The sequence below is a fragment of the Sciurus vulgaris genome (assembly GCF_902686455.1).
Source record: "Sciurus vulgaris genome assembly, chromosome: 14".
NCBI lineage: Eukaryota > Metazoa > Chordata > Mammalia > Rodentia > Sciuridae > Sciurus > Sciurus vulgaris.
In genome coordinates, this window is record NC_136475.1 from 87,738,100 (window position 1) to 87,753,184 (window position 15,085).

The 15,085-nt window shown below is 34.4% G+C and overlaps 1 protein-coding gene across 1 annotated transcript in view; it reads left to right on the top strand.

Moving 5' to 3' along the window:
• NBAS (NBAS subunit of NRZ tethering complex) overlaps positions 1-15,085 on the top strand; it is a 343,098-nt gene that overhangs the window by 103,307 nt on the left and 224,706 nt on the right. Inside the window, exons 20-21 of the mRNA XM_079111365.1 lie at positions 2,187-2,291; positions 2,643-2,779. Of these exons, the coding sequence (XP_078967491.1) occupies positions 2,187-2,291; positions 2,643-2,779 (242 nt within the window). The remainder of the gene's footprint in view (positions 1-2,186; positions 2,292-2,642; positions 2,780-15,085) is intronic.

Below are 15,085 nucleotides of genomic sequence, written 5' to 3' on the forward strand. Positions count from 1 at the left end.
AATGGATAAAAATGAATTTCTTCAAATTTTACCTGCATGCTTATTGTATGCCAGATATTATTGTGCTATTGCTAGAGGTGGAGAGATGAATAAGGAGCAGTCTTCTTACAAGCAAGCCTTAGGTGTTGATAATGAAGATATGAAGAATCAATGAAGAGCATAGTAGAGAAAAGTATTTATTTCTTCCTGGGGATGTTCAAGAAGACTCTACATAGACTACATAGAAGTAATCTTTCGACTACTTAAAAACACAAAGGCAGATTTCAGGGGCTAGGATGCACTGGAAGGGAAGCATGAGAATGGAATCTCCTTGAAATTAGGGGTTTGTCGTCTTTGCTGCTGTATCCCCACAGATCAGAGTGGTATGCGACTTGGTGGAGCTTGGTAAATATTTGTTGAAAGACCCAGTGGGTGAAGAGAAAACCTCAAGAAATACCCTCATATTTGTTGAGGACCCACTATCAGCCATTGTGTCATGTACTTATTGAAGATTATTTCCGAACAGTTTTTTGAGGCAGTTTCTACTATTCTCAGTTTTACAGAAGCTTAGAGAGGTTATTACTTTGACCAAATAAATAGGAAGCAAGAACTCTGTGTTTAGCAGACTATGCTGATAAAGACCTGTTGTCATGAAAGAAGATGACATGCTCTTGAGAACATAGGCTAGTCAGTGCAGGATGTGGGCCTAGGGGTGGCATAGAACAAAGGTGGGAAATTTGGTTAGAATCATTTATGGCCATATTTATTCATCCTGTGTAAGGAATCAAATTGAATTTTTGTTAGAGGTTCAGTGAGTTTATGAAAGCGCAGGAGAAGTGGAGACTGGATGTGGGCAACTCTTTCAAGAAGTGTTACCAAGAAGTGGGGCAGAGAATGGTGAAGCTGGAGGTGACTAGGTAAGGGAGTGTAAGGGTTGTTTTTATAGTAGAAAGAAGTACTGGTTGCATGTCAATGGGAATGCACACGGAGGGGTGAGAGGGGTTTATTGAGTGAAAGTAAAAGGTACTTAGCTGATTGTGGAAGAGGAGAATGGGATTCCGAGCATGGGTGGAGTTTGGAGACTTGTTTTAGGTGTGCAAATAAGTTTTTTCTGCTGTAACTGAAGGAAGGAAAATTGTATTGGTACAGATGCAGGCAGATTTGCAGCTTTGGTGGGTTGGAAAATTAGGGACCTCCTATCTAATAGAGTCAATTAAGAAAAGCAAGGTTTTTAGCTGAGAGTAGGGGGCTGGGAAATAGGGTGTTACAGTCTAGAGAGTCAGAAAATGTTGTGAAAAAGTTCCTAACAGAGCAGGAAACTTCTTAGGGAAATCCAGCAACAGTGAGGAGTTTTGTTGTCTTGTTATCAGTTTTTTTTAGCCTTTTATTATAAAAAATTTCAAACATTCATCAAGTATAGAGAACAGTATGAACTCTGATGTGTTTGTTCTCAGTTTCACCCATTTTAAACATTTTGCCAATTTTGTATTATTTTCCACCTTTGCATTCCTGCCTTTTCTTTCACTTATTTTAAAGCATATCACAGAAATGCTATCATTTTATTCATACTTCAGTATATATCTCTAAATAATATGTTGTTGAAAAACAACCATAAGGCCACTGTTATTTCTAACAAAACTTGTATCAGTTCCCTGATATCATCTGATATCTGCTTCATGTTCAGGGTTCCTAGGTGCCTCACGAATGCTTTTAAAGGATTAAGATTTTTTGTAAACAGTGAGTCACTTCTCTGCTGGACTTGAAGGGAAGGGAAAATATATTTCTCAGTGACTCACCAGTGCCTCTCACAGTACCTCTAGCTCATAATAGATACTCTGTAAATATTCGTTGAGTGAATGAATGGCTTCAATCTGCATTTAACATACATCACTCTAGCAGTACAAGTTCTCACGTAGATGTGATGAGTACTTATATGCACAGCACTGTATAACTGTTGCTTATTTGTTCTTACTATAATTAGATTTTTATTGCCTATTTCATTTATTTCTGGATTTGAAAAAATTACAGCACTCATAAATATGGCCCTTTTCAAAACAAAGACAAGAATATAGATACAACACTTTACTTATCATTGAAATTAATTAATTCAGGCCTTATTTAGGCAGGCAGAATTGTTGTAAAGGTGTTTAATATTTTCTTGTCACCATATTTAAAGGTCTATTCATTAAATCATTGTTTCCCCTCAGGAAATCCTGGCAGTGCCTCATGCATCTGGACAGAGATATGATGCTGAGTTCTTTAAGAAGTTTAGAAGTCAGAATATTGTTCTCTCAGCAAGAACTTATGCTCGGGTAATTTCTTTTTTGTAAATAGAATAATTGTGGCTATTAACACTCTCTAAATATTGAAGCTGTGCAGTTAATGTTAATGTGTACATATACCATTACATTTTCTGTTCTTTTGTAATATAAGTAAATACAGAGTGACATTTTAAAAAATTTTATTCATTATTTGGAACTTTAAAAATAATTTTTGTACCATTAAATTGAGAAACATGATAGAGGTTAGGAAAAAACTCAGGAATATTTCAAAAAGTATTCAAAAATAAAAACGTTAATTTTAAGTTTTTGAATAATGTCATAGAAAATCACTCCTTTATTTCTTAGATTCATGCTTGAAACTCACCTCTTGCTTTTGTACAGGAAAGTAATGTCCAAGCACTAGAAATTCTATTTACCTATCATGGCTCCGATCTTCTTCCTCATCGTCTTGCAATTCTCTCCAACTTTCCAGAAACTACTTCTCCACATGAATATTCTGTTTTGCTGCCCGAAGCTTGGTACGTGACTCTGTTAAATGAATTTTACCTTCTCTCTAAATAATAACAATTTCTGTTACCTGTGGAAGACCTTAAATTAGAAAACAAATTTTAATGTAATCTATTTAAACCTATTTATCTGGTAATAAAAGTATGTTCAACTTATTTTTTGAATGATCTGAAGCAAAAGTATCTACTATAACAGGATCACCTAATACAAACTTTCAAAAAATGTCATGATTTAGTGCTGTGTTCTCTATTTTCTTATTAAAAATAATTTTAGGTTAATTTTTTCAATTTGAAATAGTTGTCTCTTTTAGAAATTGAACTGTAGTTCTGACAATAGTAGGGACCAGGAATGTCTGCATTCTGCTTTGCTCAACAACCTTTTCTCCATTTAAAATTTCAGAGACAAGGACAAATATGAAATACCATTTCACTACCAAACTAATACTCTTTATTTAATTCAAGTTTGCTTATTTGATATTTGGGTTGCAGCATGTGACATAGACTGTAAGCCTATGTAGACGTTAAGTTCCAGTATCATTGGCTCGTGGGCTTCTGGAGGCCAGGGTCTCTCCTTGCTACTGATGTGAGTAGTATATAGTTCAGTGATGTTAGCTCTGGGGGAATGGCATGTGAGAGCAGAGAGGTGTTCAAGCGCCTTGCTTAGGTCAGTTCTGAAGAGAGGGAGAAGGCAAATGGAAAGTAACAGGACATGTCCATTTGAGATCTTTTACCTGTAGTTGGCTGGCTCACCAGTAAATGTGGCTTGATTATTAATCGCATGATTTATCTTTTCTGATTTTGAATTTACTCGTCTTTAAAATGAATCAGCAGTCCTTGTCTGGCTTACTCTTACAGCATCTTTCTAGTAATAGATGAATTGATACATATGAAATTTGCTTGTAAACTATAACACTGTGAAGGATTTTGGTATTTCTGATTGAAATCATTGTTACTAACTTTAGCTACTAACACTGACAATGTTAAGGGATGTTGAATAAGTTGGGGATCATTTGGCTTCCTCCTTCTTCCCTTGCTGCCTCCAGCAAACATAGTATTTTTAGGCTTGGGTGTTGATGATCAGCATATGCAGAGTCATTTGACACATGATACTTTTATCTGGTCTCCAGATAATTTTGTTGTTTTCCCTGAGATTTACAGAGGCTTGATGGCATGTTAAAATCAACATATGTATAGCCAAGATTTTAATCTGTGCTTAAAAGTTGTAGGTCACTAGGCTCTAAAAATGTTTAAAATTCTTTATTTTGCATTATTCTTGGTACCAAAAAGGTAAATCTTTGGATAAAAATAAAGAAAAACATTGAGATACTTTTTTCATTTTCAAATTTTAAATCTGTATAGTGATATGTAAATGTATTTTGTAATTATGTATTTCTAAATAATTTAGAATGTAATTCTGTTCTCTACCTCTACAAAATAGATCCAATTTAAATGAAAATGATTTATTTTTTTATTTCTCCACCTCTACAAAATAGATCCAATTTAAATGAAAATGATTTATTTTCTTTTTTTAAAATATTTTTTTAGTTGTCAGTATACCTTTATTTTATTCATTTATTTATATGTGATGCTTAGAATCAAACCCAATGCCTCACATATGCTAGGCAAATGCTCTATCACTGAGCTACAACCCCAGCCCCTAGATGATTTATTCCTGCTGTAAATTGTTAGGCTAGGAAAAAGAGCTACTATCCCTTAATGTTGTTTTTAAAGGTAATTTCTTCTTACATTGTAGTGCACTTATTGTTACTGTTTTGTAATGATTGCTTAAATGTTTGATTTTAACCCGAAATTTCTGAGGTGGCTTGCAGAATAATTGCAGTGTCCAGTGCTGTACTGTCTTTGAATGTCCTGGGTTCCTTTATGTTAACTCAAGGACTAATTAAATTGCAGTATACTTCAGTTATATTTCAGCAGAGGGTAACTGGAAGATTAAGCCCCCACCCACCCGTACTGGGAATTGAAATCAGGGGTACTTTACCACTGAGATACATACCCAGCTCCTTTTTCTCCCCACGTTTTTTAATTGGTGTGTTGTAGTTGTTCATAATGATGGGATTTGTTGTTATGTATTTGTACATGCACACAATATAATAATATGATTTGGCCAATATCGCTCCTCAGCACGTACTTCTTTCTTCCTCCCAGCCTCTGGTCTTAAAACTATTTTGAATCATTGTTTTGGGATATGAAGTTTAGAAAAACTTTGAAAAGACTGATTTTATGTATGTTCTTAAGTTTTATTCATTTTTAAAATACTGAGAAACATATAGTTTGTTTTGGTTTATTTTTGTTTCTCCAGAAAGTCTTTCACAGTGATCTTTTTTAAACTTCTCTTATCTGAATGACAAAGAATAGTAGGTTTAATGGTAATATGTCTACTCTCTTACAATTTAGGTTATTGAAAGCAAAGCTACACTTAGAATTCAGGCATAACTCCTTCTGTGTGATTTAAAGTTTTTCTTTTCCCTATATTCTTATAATTCTTTATTTTTATAGTATAACATTTTACATTGTTTTATTCATTTTTGTTTTCTGTTTTTCTCCCTTTTGTACCCCTCTTAATAAACACCCAGATTTAAACCCCAAACTAATTCTAAAGGCAGAGCCCTTCCTTCCTAATGTCTGGATTCCCCAGGGCATGGAGTGCTTCTTGTGTAGTGAGTACTCTGGAAATGTTTACTGACTGAATACGGAGGTCCTTGTGCCATTTAAGAAGCTAAAGGGTGTCCTGGGGGTAATGTGGCCCCTGCTGACATGGGAGAAGTCCAGGTCAGTATTTATCAAAGCTCTGATGGTTTGAAGGTACAATTGCTGTTTTAACTCATTGTCAAGGTCTGTTCTCCATTCAGAGTCTTGTCCTTATAGATCAATAAGTTATATTTAGAAATTATTTCCTTTTTGAGGATTATTCTTTGGATACTTGCTATTCAGTTTTTGAGTCGTTCACAACAGTGAGATCCGATGAACATAATGTTCGACATATTGGCACACGTATGCTTTTCTCTACGTACCCACTCAACATTTGCTGAGTACCTCCCGTGGGCCTGGCATTGGTGGAGGGATTTCAAAATGAGTACAGCACTGTTTCTCATCAGCATGAGTTACCAGTGATCCTTTACAAACCAGTAGAAATTCCTCTCTACAGAATCATGCAGCAGAGGAAGAAATAGAGTTGAAAATGTCTTTACATATCTTTCAAGCTCTTCCTACTTTCTTTTTTTTTCTCCTCAGTAGCCGTGTGGAAAACAGTCTTATTCCTTCCTCCTCCACTGCCTTGAGTAACTGTTGAACTTTCTGTGTATGTACCCCATTTTTCTTGTAGAAGTCTGTATTGCTCAGTGGTACCTCTTTATCCCTCTTTCTCTTCCCTTCATTCCCTCCACTTGGATTTTGCAATAATAATGACTTTTTAATAATCGGTAGAATTGATTGGAAGCATGTCACTAAATTCTTGAGTGTATGCCTGCCCAAATGCAGAGTGTCTGTCTGTTGGGAAGATTGCACGAGGCCCCAGCTCTCTCCACTCCCACCGCTCTGGCCTCCTACTACTTCCTGAACATGCCACATCTGCTCCTGCCCTGGGGTTTTCCATGTGTTGTGCCCTTCTCCCATACGCTCACGTGACTGGATCTCTTACGTCATTGACAATCGGTACTCAAGGCCACTCCTTCAGAAAGGACTTCATTGACCATTTTTTTAATCAGCCTTCGCTTCTCCATCACGTTTTCCCCCCTGACCTTATGTTATTTTTCTTCCTATTATAGCACTTACACCTATTTTATGGTTTTCTTTTCTACTTTATATGATTTTCCTTGGCTTTCTCCTACTTAAAATTTTATCCTCACTTGAAATCCTTTTCCCCTTTTATAACTTTTCCCCTAGCATTTATCACTAATTTGGTTTGTGTTTTATTCGTTTTACTTACTGTGTTTTTCCCTTCTATAATGTCTCTTTCAGTAGGATAAGCGTTCATGATGTTTTGTTCCTTTCCCCAGTACTCTTAGAATAGTGCCTGGAACTTTGTAGTTGCATAGTAAATAGTTGTTGAATGAACGAATAAGTGAAGAATGAATATAAAAAACATGAACATAATCTTATCACTACCGTAGTCTGAGTGCCTGGTATGAAGTAGTAACTCTATAAGTTGGTTTTGAACGAATGTCACTTTAGACTCACAAATTCAGTACATGGGAGGGTAGGTAGAATTTAAGTTTTAGAGTTCAAGCTATGTAAAACATTTGAAAAAAGTGGTAGTGAGTTATGTCAGCAATTGACCTATTATTCTGTTTGGAGATTCTGTTGGCAAAACTTTCGCCTTGACATTTAACCAAAGTTTGATCAATTTTTGGTTGAACTAAACAGTATGGTTATAATGTCTAGGACACTACTATGGGTTGCATTATTTTTTGGTATAGTCACTTTTCAGTCATATGTATTTTGACATGGATGAAATGTGACTAAGTTTTGTGAAACCTTGAATTACATTTTTCATCATTAGTGAAAAGGTACCTGTTCTTAATCATTGTTATAAAATGTTTTATACTTTAAATTTAGATGGTTCTTTTAAAGTAAAAAAGTGATATTTCTTATTCTTTGTCAGCGCCCTAAGTTGTGGTAATGGAGATAGTTTATAAAAAGCGGAGACTCTTTTTTAAAAAATTTTTTGCACTGATTACACATTTCGGAAGGATTAGATTTTTAATTTTAGCCTCCTTTCTGAGTGAAATCTTTCCAGCATGATGAATACAGTGTGGTTTAAAAAGTTGTATTGTTTGTGGAAATAATGTAGCATAGTGGTAAGGGCACCGACAACCTGCCTCGATTCAAGATTTTGGGTTAGTTTCCCATCTAACTGCACCACAGTCTTCTCACTTGTAAAATGGGGATGATTATAGCTCTGACTCCATAGTGTTGTGAAAATGATTAGTGTGTATAAACCACTGCAAACAGTGCTTGGCATCAAGTAAGTGGTACTAAATTGTTAGCAGTTATTATTAATACAGGATCCTGTACTAAAGTTTGGCCTCATATACTTACATACTTTGTATGCTTATTGTTTTAGACTTTTACTGGAATGATTTTACATTACAAAAACATTCACTCTGCACCTAGGTTCCCATTTCTTTTTAGTCATAGCACATTGGTCAAATGGAAATTACCACTGAAGAGTCAATTCTGCTATAATGTGATACATGCATTTCTAAATGTCACACTGTGCAGAATCATTCAGTGAATACTACAGTATATATTAGAGAAATGGGTCTAGTGGTACTTTGTGCATTGGGACAGTTAGGAACCTTACAGAAATTTTAACCTAGTTAAGAAATAAATGCTAAAATATGAACTTTTACCTTGAAAAAGACGAGAAAGAGATTTGCTTGTAGAAATGGATGTGAGAAGAGTTGCACTTTGTGAGTTATTAGAAAGTGGAGCCAGGAGGGTGATAGATATCGGATGGAAAGTGTTAATACGAGATGTTAATGGGATCACTTCAAACATAGTCTGAACTGAGGTAGCTGCTGGGTATAGGGGAGTGTGTGTGGACATGGCAACTGATCTGGCTGGTTTACTGGGTACAGTATTCATGGAATGCTCCCTGGGGATGCATGTGTGCATCAGTAAATATGAAATCTGTGTTATAAGTTGTTTCCTAATGTATCAGTTCATGGCAGCAAATTTACATTTAAAAACAGAACTGACTGAATTCACCACAGATTTATTTGAATTCACCAGTTTTTTTTTTTTTTTTTTTTTATAACTAATGTCCTTTTCTGTTTGAAGATCCAGTCCAAGATACTACATCGCATATAGTCTTCATTTAGTGGAAATAAATTCTGTTGTTCAGTATCTGTCAATCATGAAATTCTTTGGCACTTAGATATTTACTAGATGAGAATGATTACTCATTATGAAATATTCCTGGATTACTCCAGCACTAATAGGAAAATATTGAATCATATTTTGTATATTTGGGGTTATTGCAGCATCTATTTTGTAGTGCAAGTGACAAAATTTTGATGGAAATAGAATATCTAGAGCATTACATTCTTATTGTCAACCCAGTAAAGCTATTACTCTCAGAACTTTGCAATGTGTTTGCTTGTGAATAAGTTTTGTTAGATTATTTGGTGTTCAAAAGATTGATGATGAAAAGCATGCTGTAACATGCAGATGGACTGTAATTCAGTGAATTGCAACAGTGTGTTTAAGAAGTTTCCATTTTCTTTCATGAATTTGTGATTGTATGAATTATCCGTTGAGTCAGTTCTATTTATTCTCTACCTTTAGTCTCACGGTAATTTATGACACATATCATCAGAGCTAAAAATAGTGACTATGTGAACAATTTTATGTCAACACTGGCTTAGGTCCATAGGGTGCCAACCTAAGCTTATGTCAGAATATACTAGTCCCCATATTCAGAAACTGCTATTTTTCTGGAGCATAAAAATCACTCACTGATATACGGATGCTAATTCACATTAAGTGGGGTGTGGGTGTGATTAGGTATGGGTATGATTAGGTAGAGGGGAGTGAAGGGAGGAGAAGGGGTATGGGGGGGTAGTGTGAAACAAGACATTATTACCTCATGTACGTATATGACTGCATGGCTGATGTGATCCTGCAATCTGTATAATCAGTATAATATGTACTGTCATGTACAACTAATTAGAACAAAAAAATCAATAAAAAATTTTTAAAAAGTTAAAAAAGTACCAAAAAACCCCCCTAAAACATAAAAACAAAAACAAACGCAAACCCACTTTACATGTCTTCATTTAGAACAACCTTGCTAAACAGTATGATATACTGTATGATAAGCTGGTGGGCAGAAGCTTTCTTCCCTGTCACCTGCAGAACTCAGGCCTCTTCATGCTGTGCTGACTTGAACTGCTGCATTTGTCTCTGGCATTTTCTTTCTTGTTGACCCTAAATCATTCTTGCTTTGCTTAGGCCTTTATCCCTTTTGTACATTCTGTCCCACATGATGCAACAGAAAATTCAGGGCCCCTGGGAAGTATCGTTGTGTGAAGTTTTGCATATTTTTCTCCTTACTGATAGTTATTGTCACTCATCCAAAATTAAAACTTCTGGGGACCAATTTGAAGGATATATTTTGTTTTCACATCTTTTGATAGTTTTTTTTTTTTTGTAATAAGACAAACACATGTCTCCATAAAGTGCTATGAACATAGTGCATGACTGCAATAATGGTTGATAATTTTTGAATGAATGAATGGTGGTCATGTGAGGAGATATGGAAAAGTAAGAGGGATTTGTGTGTGATAAAGTGAATAAGATGTAGTCAAAAGCATTCTCTTTGAAAATAAATCTGGAAGGAAACTTACCTTGGACTTTCTTAGACTGCAAGCCAGGTAATTTAGCTGAGTTCTACAACTATATTCCTTTTGTGCACTCATAAATCATTTTTGGCTTTCTGTATTAAAAAGCAAAAGGACCATTTGATCATGATACACTTTTTCTTTTGTAATTAAGTGTGGTAAAATAAAAAACATCTTTACTATCTTTTTGAGTGTATTGTTTAGTAGTGTTAAGTACATTCACAATGGTGTGAAAACAATCTCAAGAACTCTTTTCATATTGCAAACCTGGAACTTTATATCCATTAAACAACTGTCCATTCTCCCCTACCCCTGTCAACCTCCATTGTGTTTTCTGTCTCCCCGAATTTGACTACTCCTGGTATTAATACTTTTTAAGTGGAAATACTGTACTTTTTTGGTATGGACTGGTTTATTTAATTTAGCATAATGTTCTCAAGCAATAATACATTTTTAGTGAAGCAAATATTAGGACTAAGATTTAGAATGGCTTTCTACCTTTGAGTCATGTATCTATTCATGCTGTTAAGACTGTTTTTAAGAAGGATGAATTATAATTTGAGATGGAAGGTTACATCCCTGTTATTGCCTGACTCATTATGAGAACCTCTTTTTCATCTTTTGGTGATAAGCGGGGCCTCCAAAATGAAGGGAACTTCTGAGCCTTCTCATACATTGTTTTATAATCCTTGGATTTGAATAGACAGGCAGAGACTTTCTATTCTTACAAAAACAGAAAAATGTTATAAAAACAAAATATCAATATGCATTTTATTAAAAATTTCAGTAGAACAAATTTGATTAGGTCAAATTGATTTACCTTGTAATTTAAATCTTGATTAAAAAATTAACTTTGAAAGGATCTGTGTTCTTCACAGTTGAAAGATTGGTTGAAATCTACTTTTTTACTGTACTTTAATTTCAAATTGATGATTTTTTTATAGTGTTGATTGTAGTTTTCCTGAAATTAAGCAATTTGAATTATTTCTTTTGATGAAGTTAAGGTTGACTTTAAGCAGCTTTCAATTCAAAAGATAAATTGAGACTGCTATTATTTTTCTTTGAAAGCAACAGAAGACAGTCCCACAGTCAACTACTGTTGCCTTAGTTTCATAGTTTATTGGATATTCAGGAAGATCTTTCTTACAGAAAGATCATATTAGTATTCTTTGAAAAGCACATATTGATTTTTTAAATTTTATTCTTGTTTTGAGTGAATTTATAACTAATAATATTTGTGAGAATGATTCACAAACTATTCTAAGTCACTTTGTATTTCATTTTCGTTGAAAGAACAGTTTAAAGAAGATATATGAGTCACAATATTTTATTGGATTAGATAGATTCAAATTGAAATCAGATGTGGTCTCTTTCTATAGATAAATTAATATCCGGTAGGAAAAATCAGATAGGTTAGGTATAGATATAACTATCATAAAATTTAAGTCCAATATGTTTATATAAGGAGTATAGATGGGCATAGAGGTGGGAGAGATGAGCTACTGTTTGGAAGGAAGTCCATTAGGAAAATCCCCTTGAAAAAGGTAAGGTTTGCATCTAGGCCTTAAAAATTGTGTTTTTGATACTAGAAATTTTGAGTGATAAAGAGTAGTCTGAGTAAATATTTAATCTGCAGTCATTCACATGTTCAACAATATCATATCGACAAGGGTACACATGATGTTTCTAATTCACTCATTGGTTGAAAGTGAAATAGTAGAGAGGGTGTCCAAAAATCAGATACAAATATTTTTATTCATGGTTTTATGTAGCCTCGTCCTTCTCATAAATACACTTTTTCCCTGAAATTTTGAAAAGCTATTTTTATTGGGTATTCTAGTCCCACCCTAATTTTATTTTTGAAATGAGATATCACCTAAATTGTTGGCTGAATAATGAAATAGCTATGGAAGGATTAGCATATTGTATCCACTTTTTCATTTTTTTTTGATTCTCAAGGGAAACAAGAATTTCTTTTCCTTTTAAAATTGAAAAGTTCATTAGTTACCTAATAAAAATTCAATTCTCATTTGTATAGTTTGTTTCTCAGTTGCTCTGAGCAAGGTGGCTTTGTATTTTAGTTTGGAGGGGACCATCAGTGGAGATGAGTGCACAGGTCACTTTATACAAACTGGCATGTATCACAGTTTTGGATTCCAAAAAGAAAGGAAGGCCTGCTGTACTCAACCTTTGGGGACAAAGGACTGGGGCTGGTGGTGTATGTAGTTTTTTTGTGCAACTCTGGGCATGGTGACACTTTAGATGTTGACCAAATTAATTCTGTCGTGTTCATTTAAAGGAAAAAAAATGGGGTGTTGACCAAATTAATTCTGTCTTCTTGTTAATTTAAAGGAAAAAAATGGGGTTAGGGTAATTTCTCTGATTAAGGAGGCAGAAACTAAGACTATTAGAAAGTAATTTTTCTGAGCCTTAAAAGTATGTTGATATTGTTATTTGTTAGGTGTCTGGAACTCTGATGAACACTAAAGAAATGAAGGTATACTGATTAATTCATTTTCCTCTTTTAGTCAACAAACATTTCAGGATTGAGTGTAGAACATTTGTCTTTTTAGTTTACAACCTAATTTTGTTTCTCACATATAGCTGTCACAGCTTTCCTGAAATAAACAGAAAAGGGATTATCTTGCTGTTAGGGCAGAACATTTGAGAGGCATTAGTGAAATATGTTCTGAAATGCAGAAGTATTTTAACAATTAACTTTATTGCAACACTCTTTAGTGTGGATATAACAGTTGTCAAATGTTTTTAATGTGGTTTAGTACCGTTTAAAGTTTCTGTTTTCATTTGAAATTTAAAAATTTTTGAGAAGGTCCCCCCCCCACTTTTTTCCCCTCACTCTGCCCCCTGCAATCAATGTGTTTCCCTAAAATCAGGCTGTTACCGGATGCAGCATTATTGAATGATAAAAGTGATGCTCTTCAGATTTTCCTTTTATTGTTGTTTTCTTCTAAACTTGAATACCTTGACCAGTAATTTCAGAACGCATGACCTTTAAGTAGGCAACAACATTCTGAATGGTTGAATTACCACAGCAACATAGTTCCTATAATTCTTTTTGATCACACACAGTCTTTGCCAGTAAAGATTTCATTAATATGTAAATGCTTGTCTGTAACAACAAGTGTCTTTATCATACTATGTTTAATTAACATATAAATAACCTTGGGGGACACTTTTTCCAATTTCTGATATTGTCAAGCTTGTTTAAACACTGTAATAATAAAAATGCTATTAAAAATTAAATTAGTTTTGTAGAAAAGTATATGCAGCATTTTAAGAAATGATTTGACTTGACGTGTACCCATTTCATTTGATCCTAAAAGTTTGGATAATGTACCTTAAAAGCTATGAAAACACCCCAAAGTATACATAAATATTGGAAGCACTTGACATGGTATGGACATTTATTACTGAGGGGAATTGGTAGTATGGTATCCTGGAAAGAGTAATGGCGTGTAATCAGAAATGTGGACATAAGTTTTGTTTCTTATACTTCTGGGAAATCTGTTTTTTTACCATTTAAGTGATGTTCAATAGATGTCAGTGGTAGTTGTAATAGAGGATATTACAACTACAGCATCTGCAACATTTCTTTTGTAGATATTGATGAGAATATCATTTTATAGATTCCTTTTAGTTCAAGGTGCATTGAATAGGCTTGCAAAAGACTGATGAATAAGCAAATTGAAAAATTAAATGGGGAATGACTATGGTTTGAATGATAGTGCTATGTCCAAAATGAGTGTTGGCGCGGAATCTCTAGTACAGCAGTATGATGAGGCATGACCTTTGGGAGGTGATTTGGTTGAGGGCTCTGCCCTCATGGATGTTGTTGGTGCCCTTGTAAAAGCTCAAGCTTTAAGGGAGCATCTTCTTGCCCTTCCAACCCTTCCACAAAATGTGGATACTGTGTTTGTCCCCTCTGGAGGACACAGCAATAGGGGGCATCTTGAAAGTGGAGACTGGCCCCCTCACCAGACAACAAGCCCACCAGCTTCTTACTCTTGGACTTTTTAGCCTCCAGAACACTAAAATAAATTTCTGTTGTTTGTAAATTACCCCATTGCAAATTGTTTGTTTTAGCGGCTCTAACAGACTAATCATTTCTTCCTGCTTTGATTTCAAATCTGGGTCAGTGTCCCTTTGCTGGCAAGAGGTATCTGACATTCCATATTACTAATGAAACTATATAGTGAGCCTTGTTTTAAAGGAAGTCAAGGTTTTTTTTTAATTTAAATTTTATTGAATTATAGAAACTGGAAAATGTACAGCTTGACACATTTTTGCATAGTGAACACAATTAAGAAACTATATTACCAGCATCCCTATGTTCTCTCCTTTTAGTCACCTCATCTAAGAGAACTACTACCTGATAACAACACGATAGTTTTCTCTGTTAAACACTAGAGTGGTTTTTGAAGACTATTATACCTAAACTCTGAAAGCAAAGTGTACTTTGAAAGTCTGCTTTCAAAAATAGTACTCATAAAATAAGAACTTTCCAAAAGAATTTTCCATTTCTTTCCTTTTGAACTATTGTTTGATGTGTGTTATGAACTCCACAATAAATTTTTCCCATTTTTGCTTTAATCAGTAATTTTAAATTAAGACATGTATTTTATATTTACCCATGTATTTACCATTTCCAGTGCTCTTCATTGCCTAGTGAAGTCTACATTTCTGTCTAGTATTAGTTTCTTTCTGCCTGAAAGATTTTCTTTAGCATTTCTACAGTACTGGTTGGTCTGCTGGTAAGGAATTATCTATTTTTCTATGTCTGAAGAAGTCTGTATTTTGCCTGTGTTTTGAAAGATATGTTTGCCTAGTATTCTAGGCTGCCAGTTTTATTTAATATTATTAGTGCATTATAGTTATACATAATCATGTGGTTGATTTTGACATATTCATAAATGCATATAGCATAGTTTGCTTC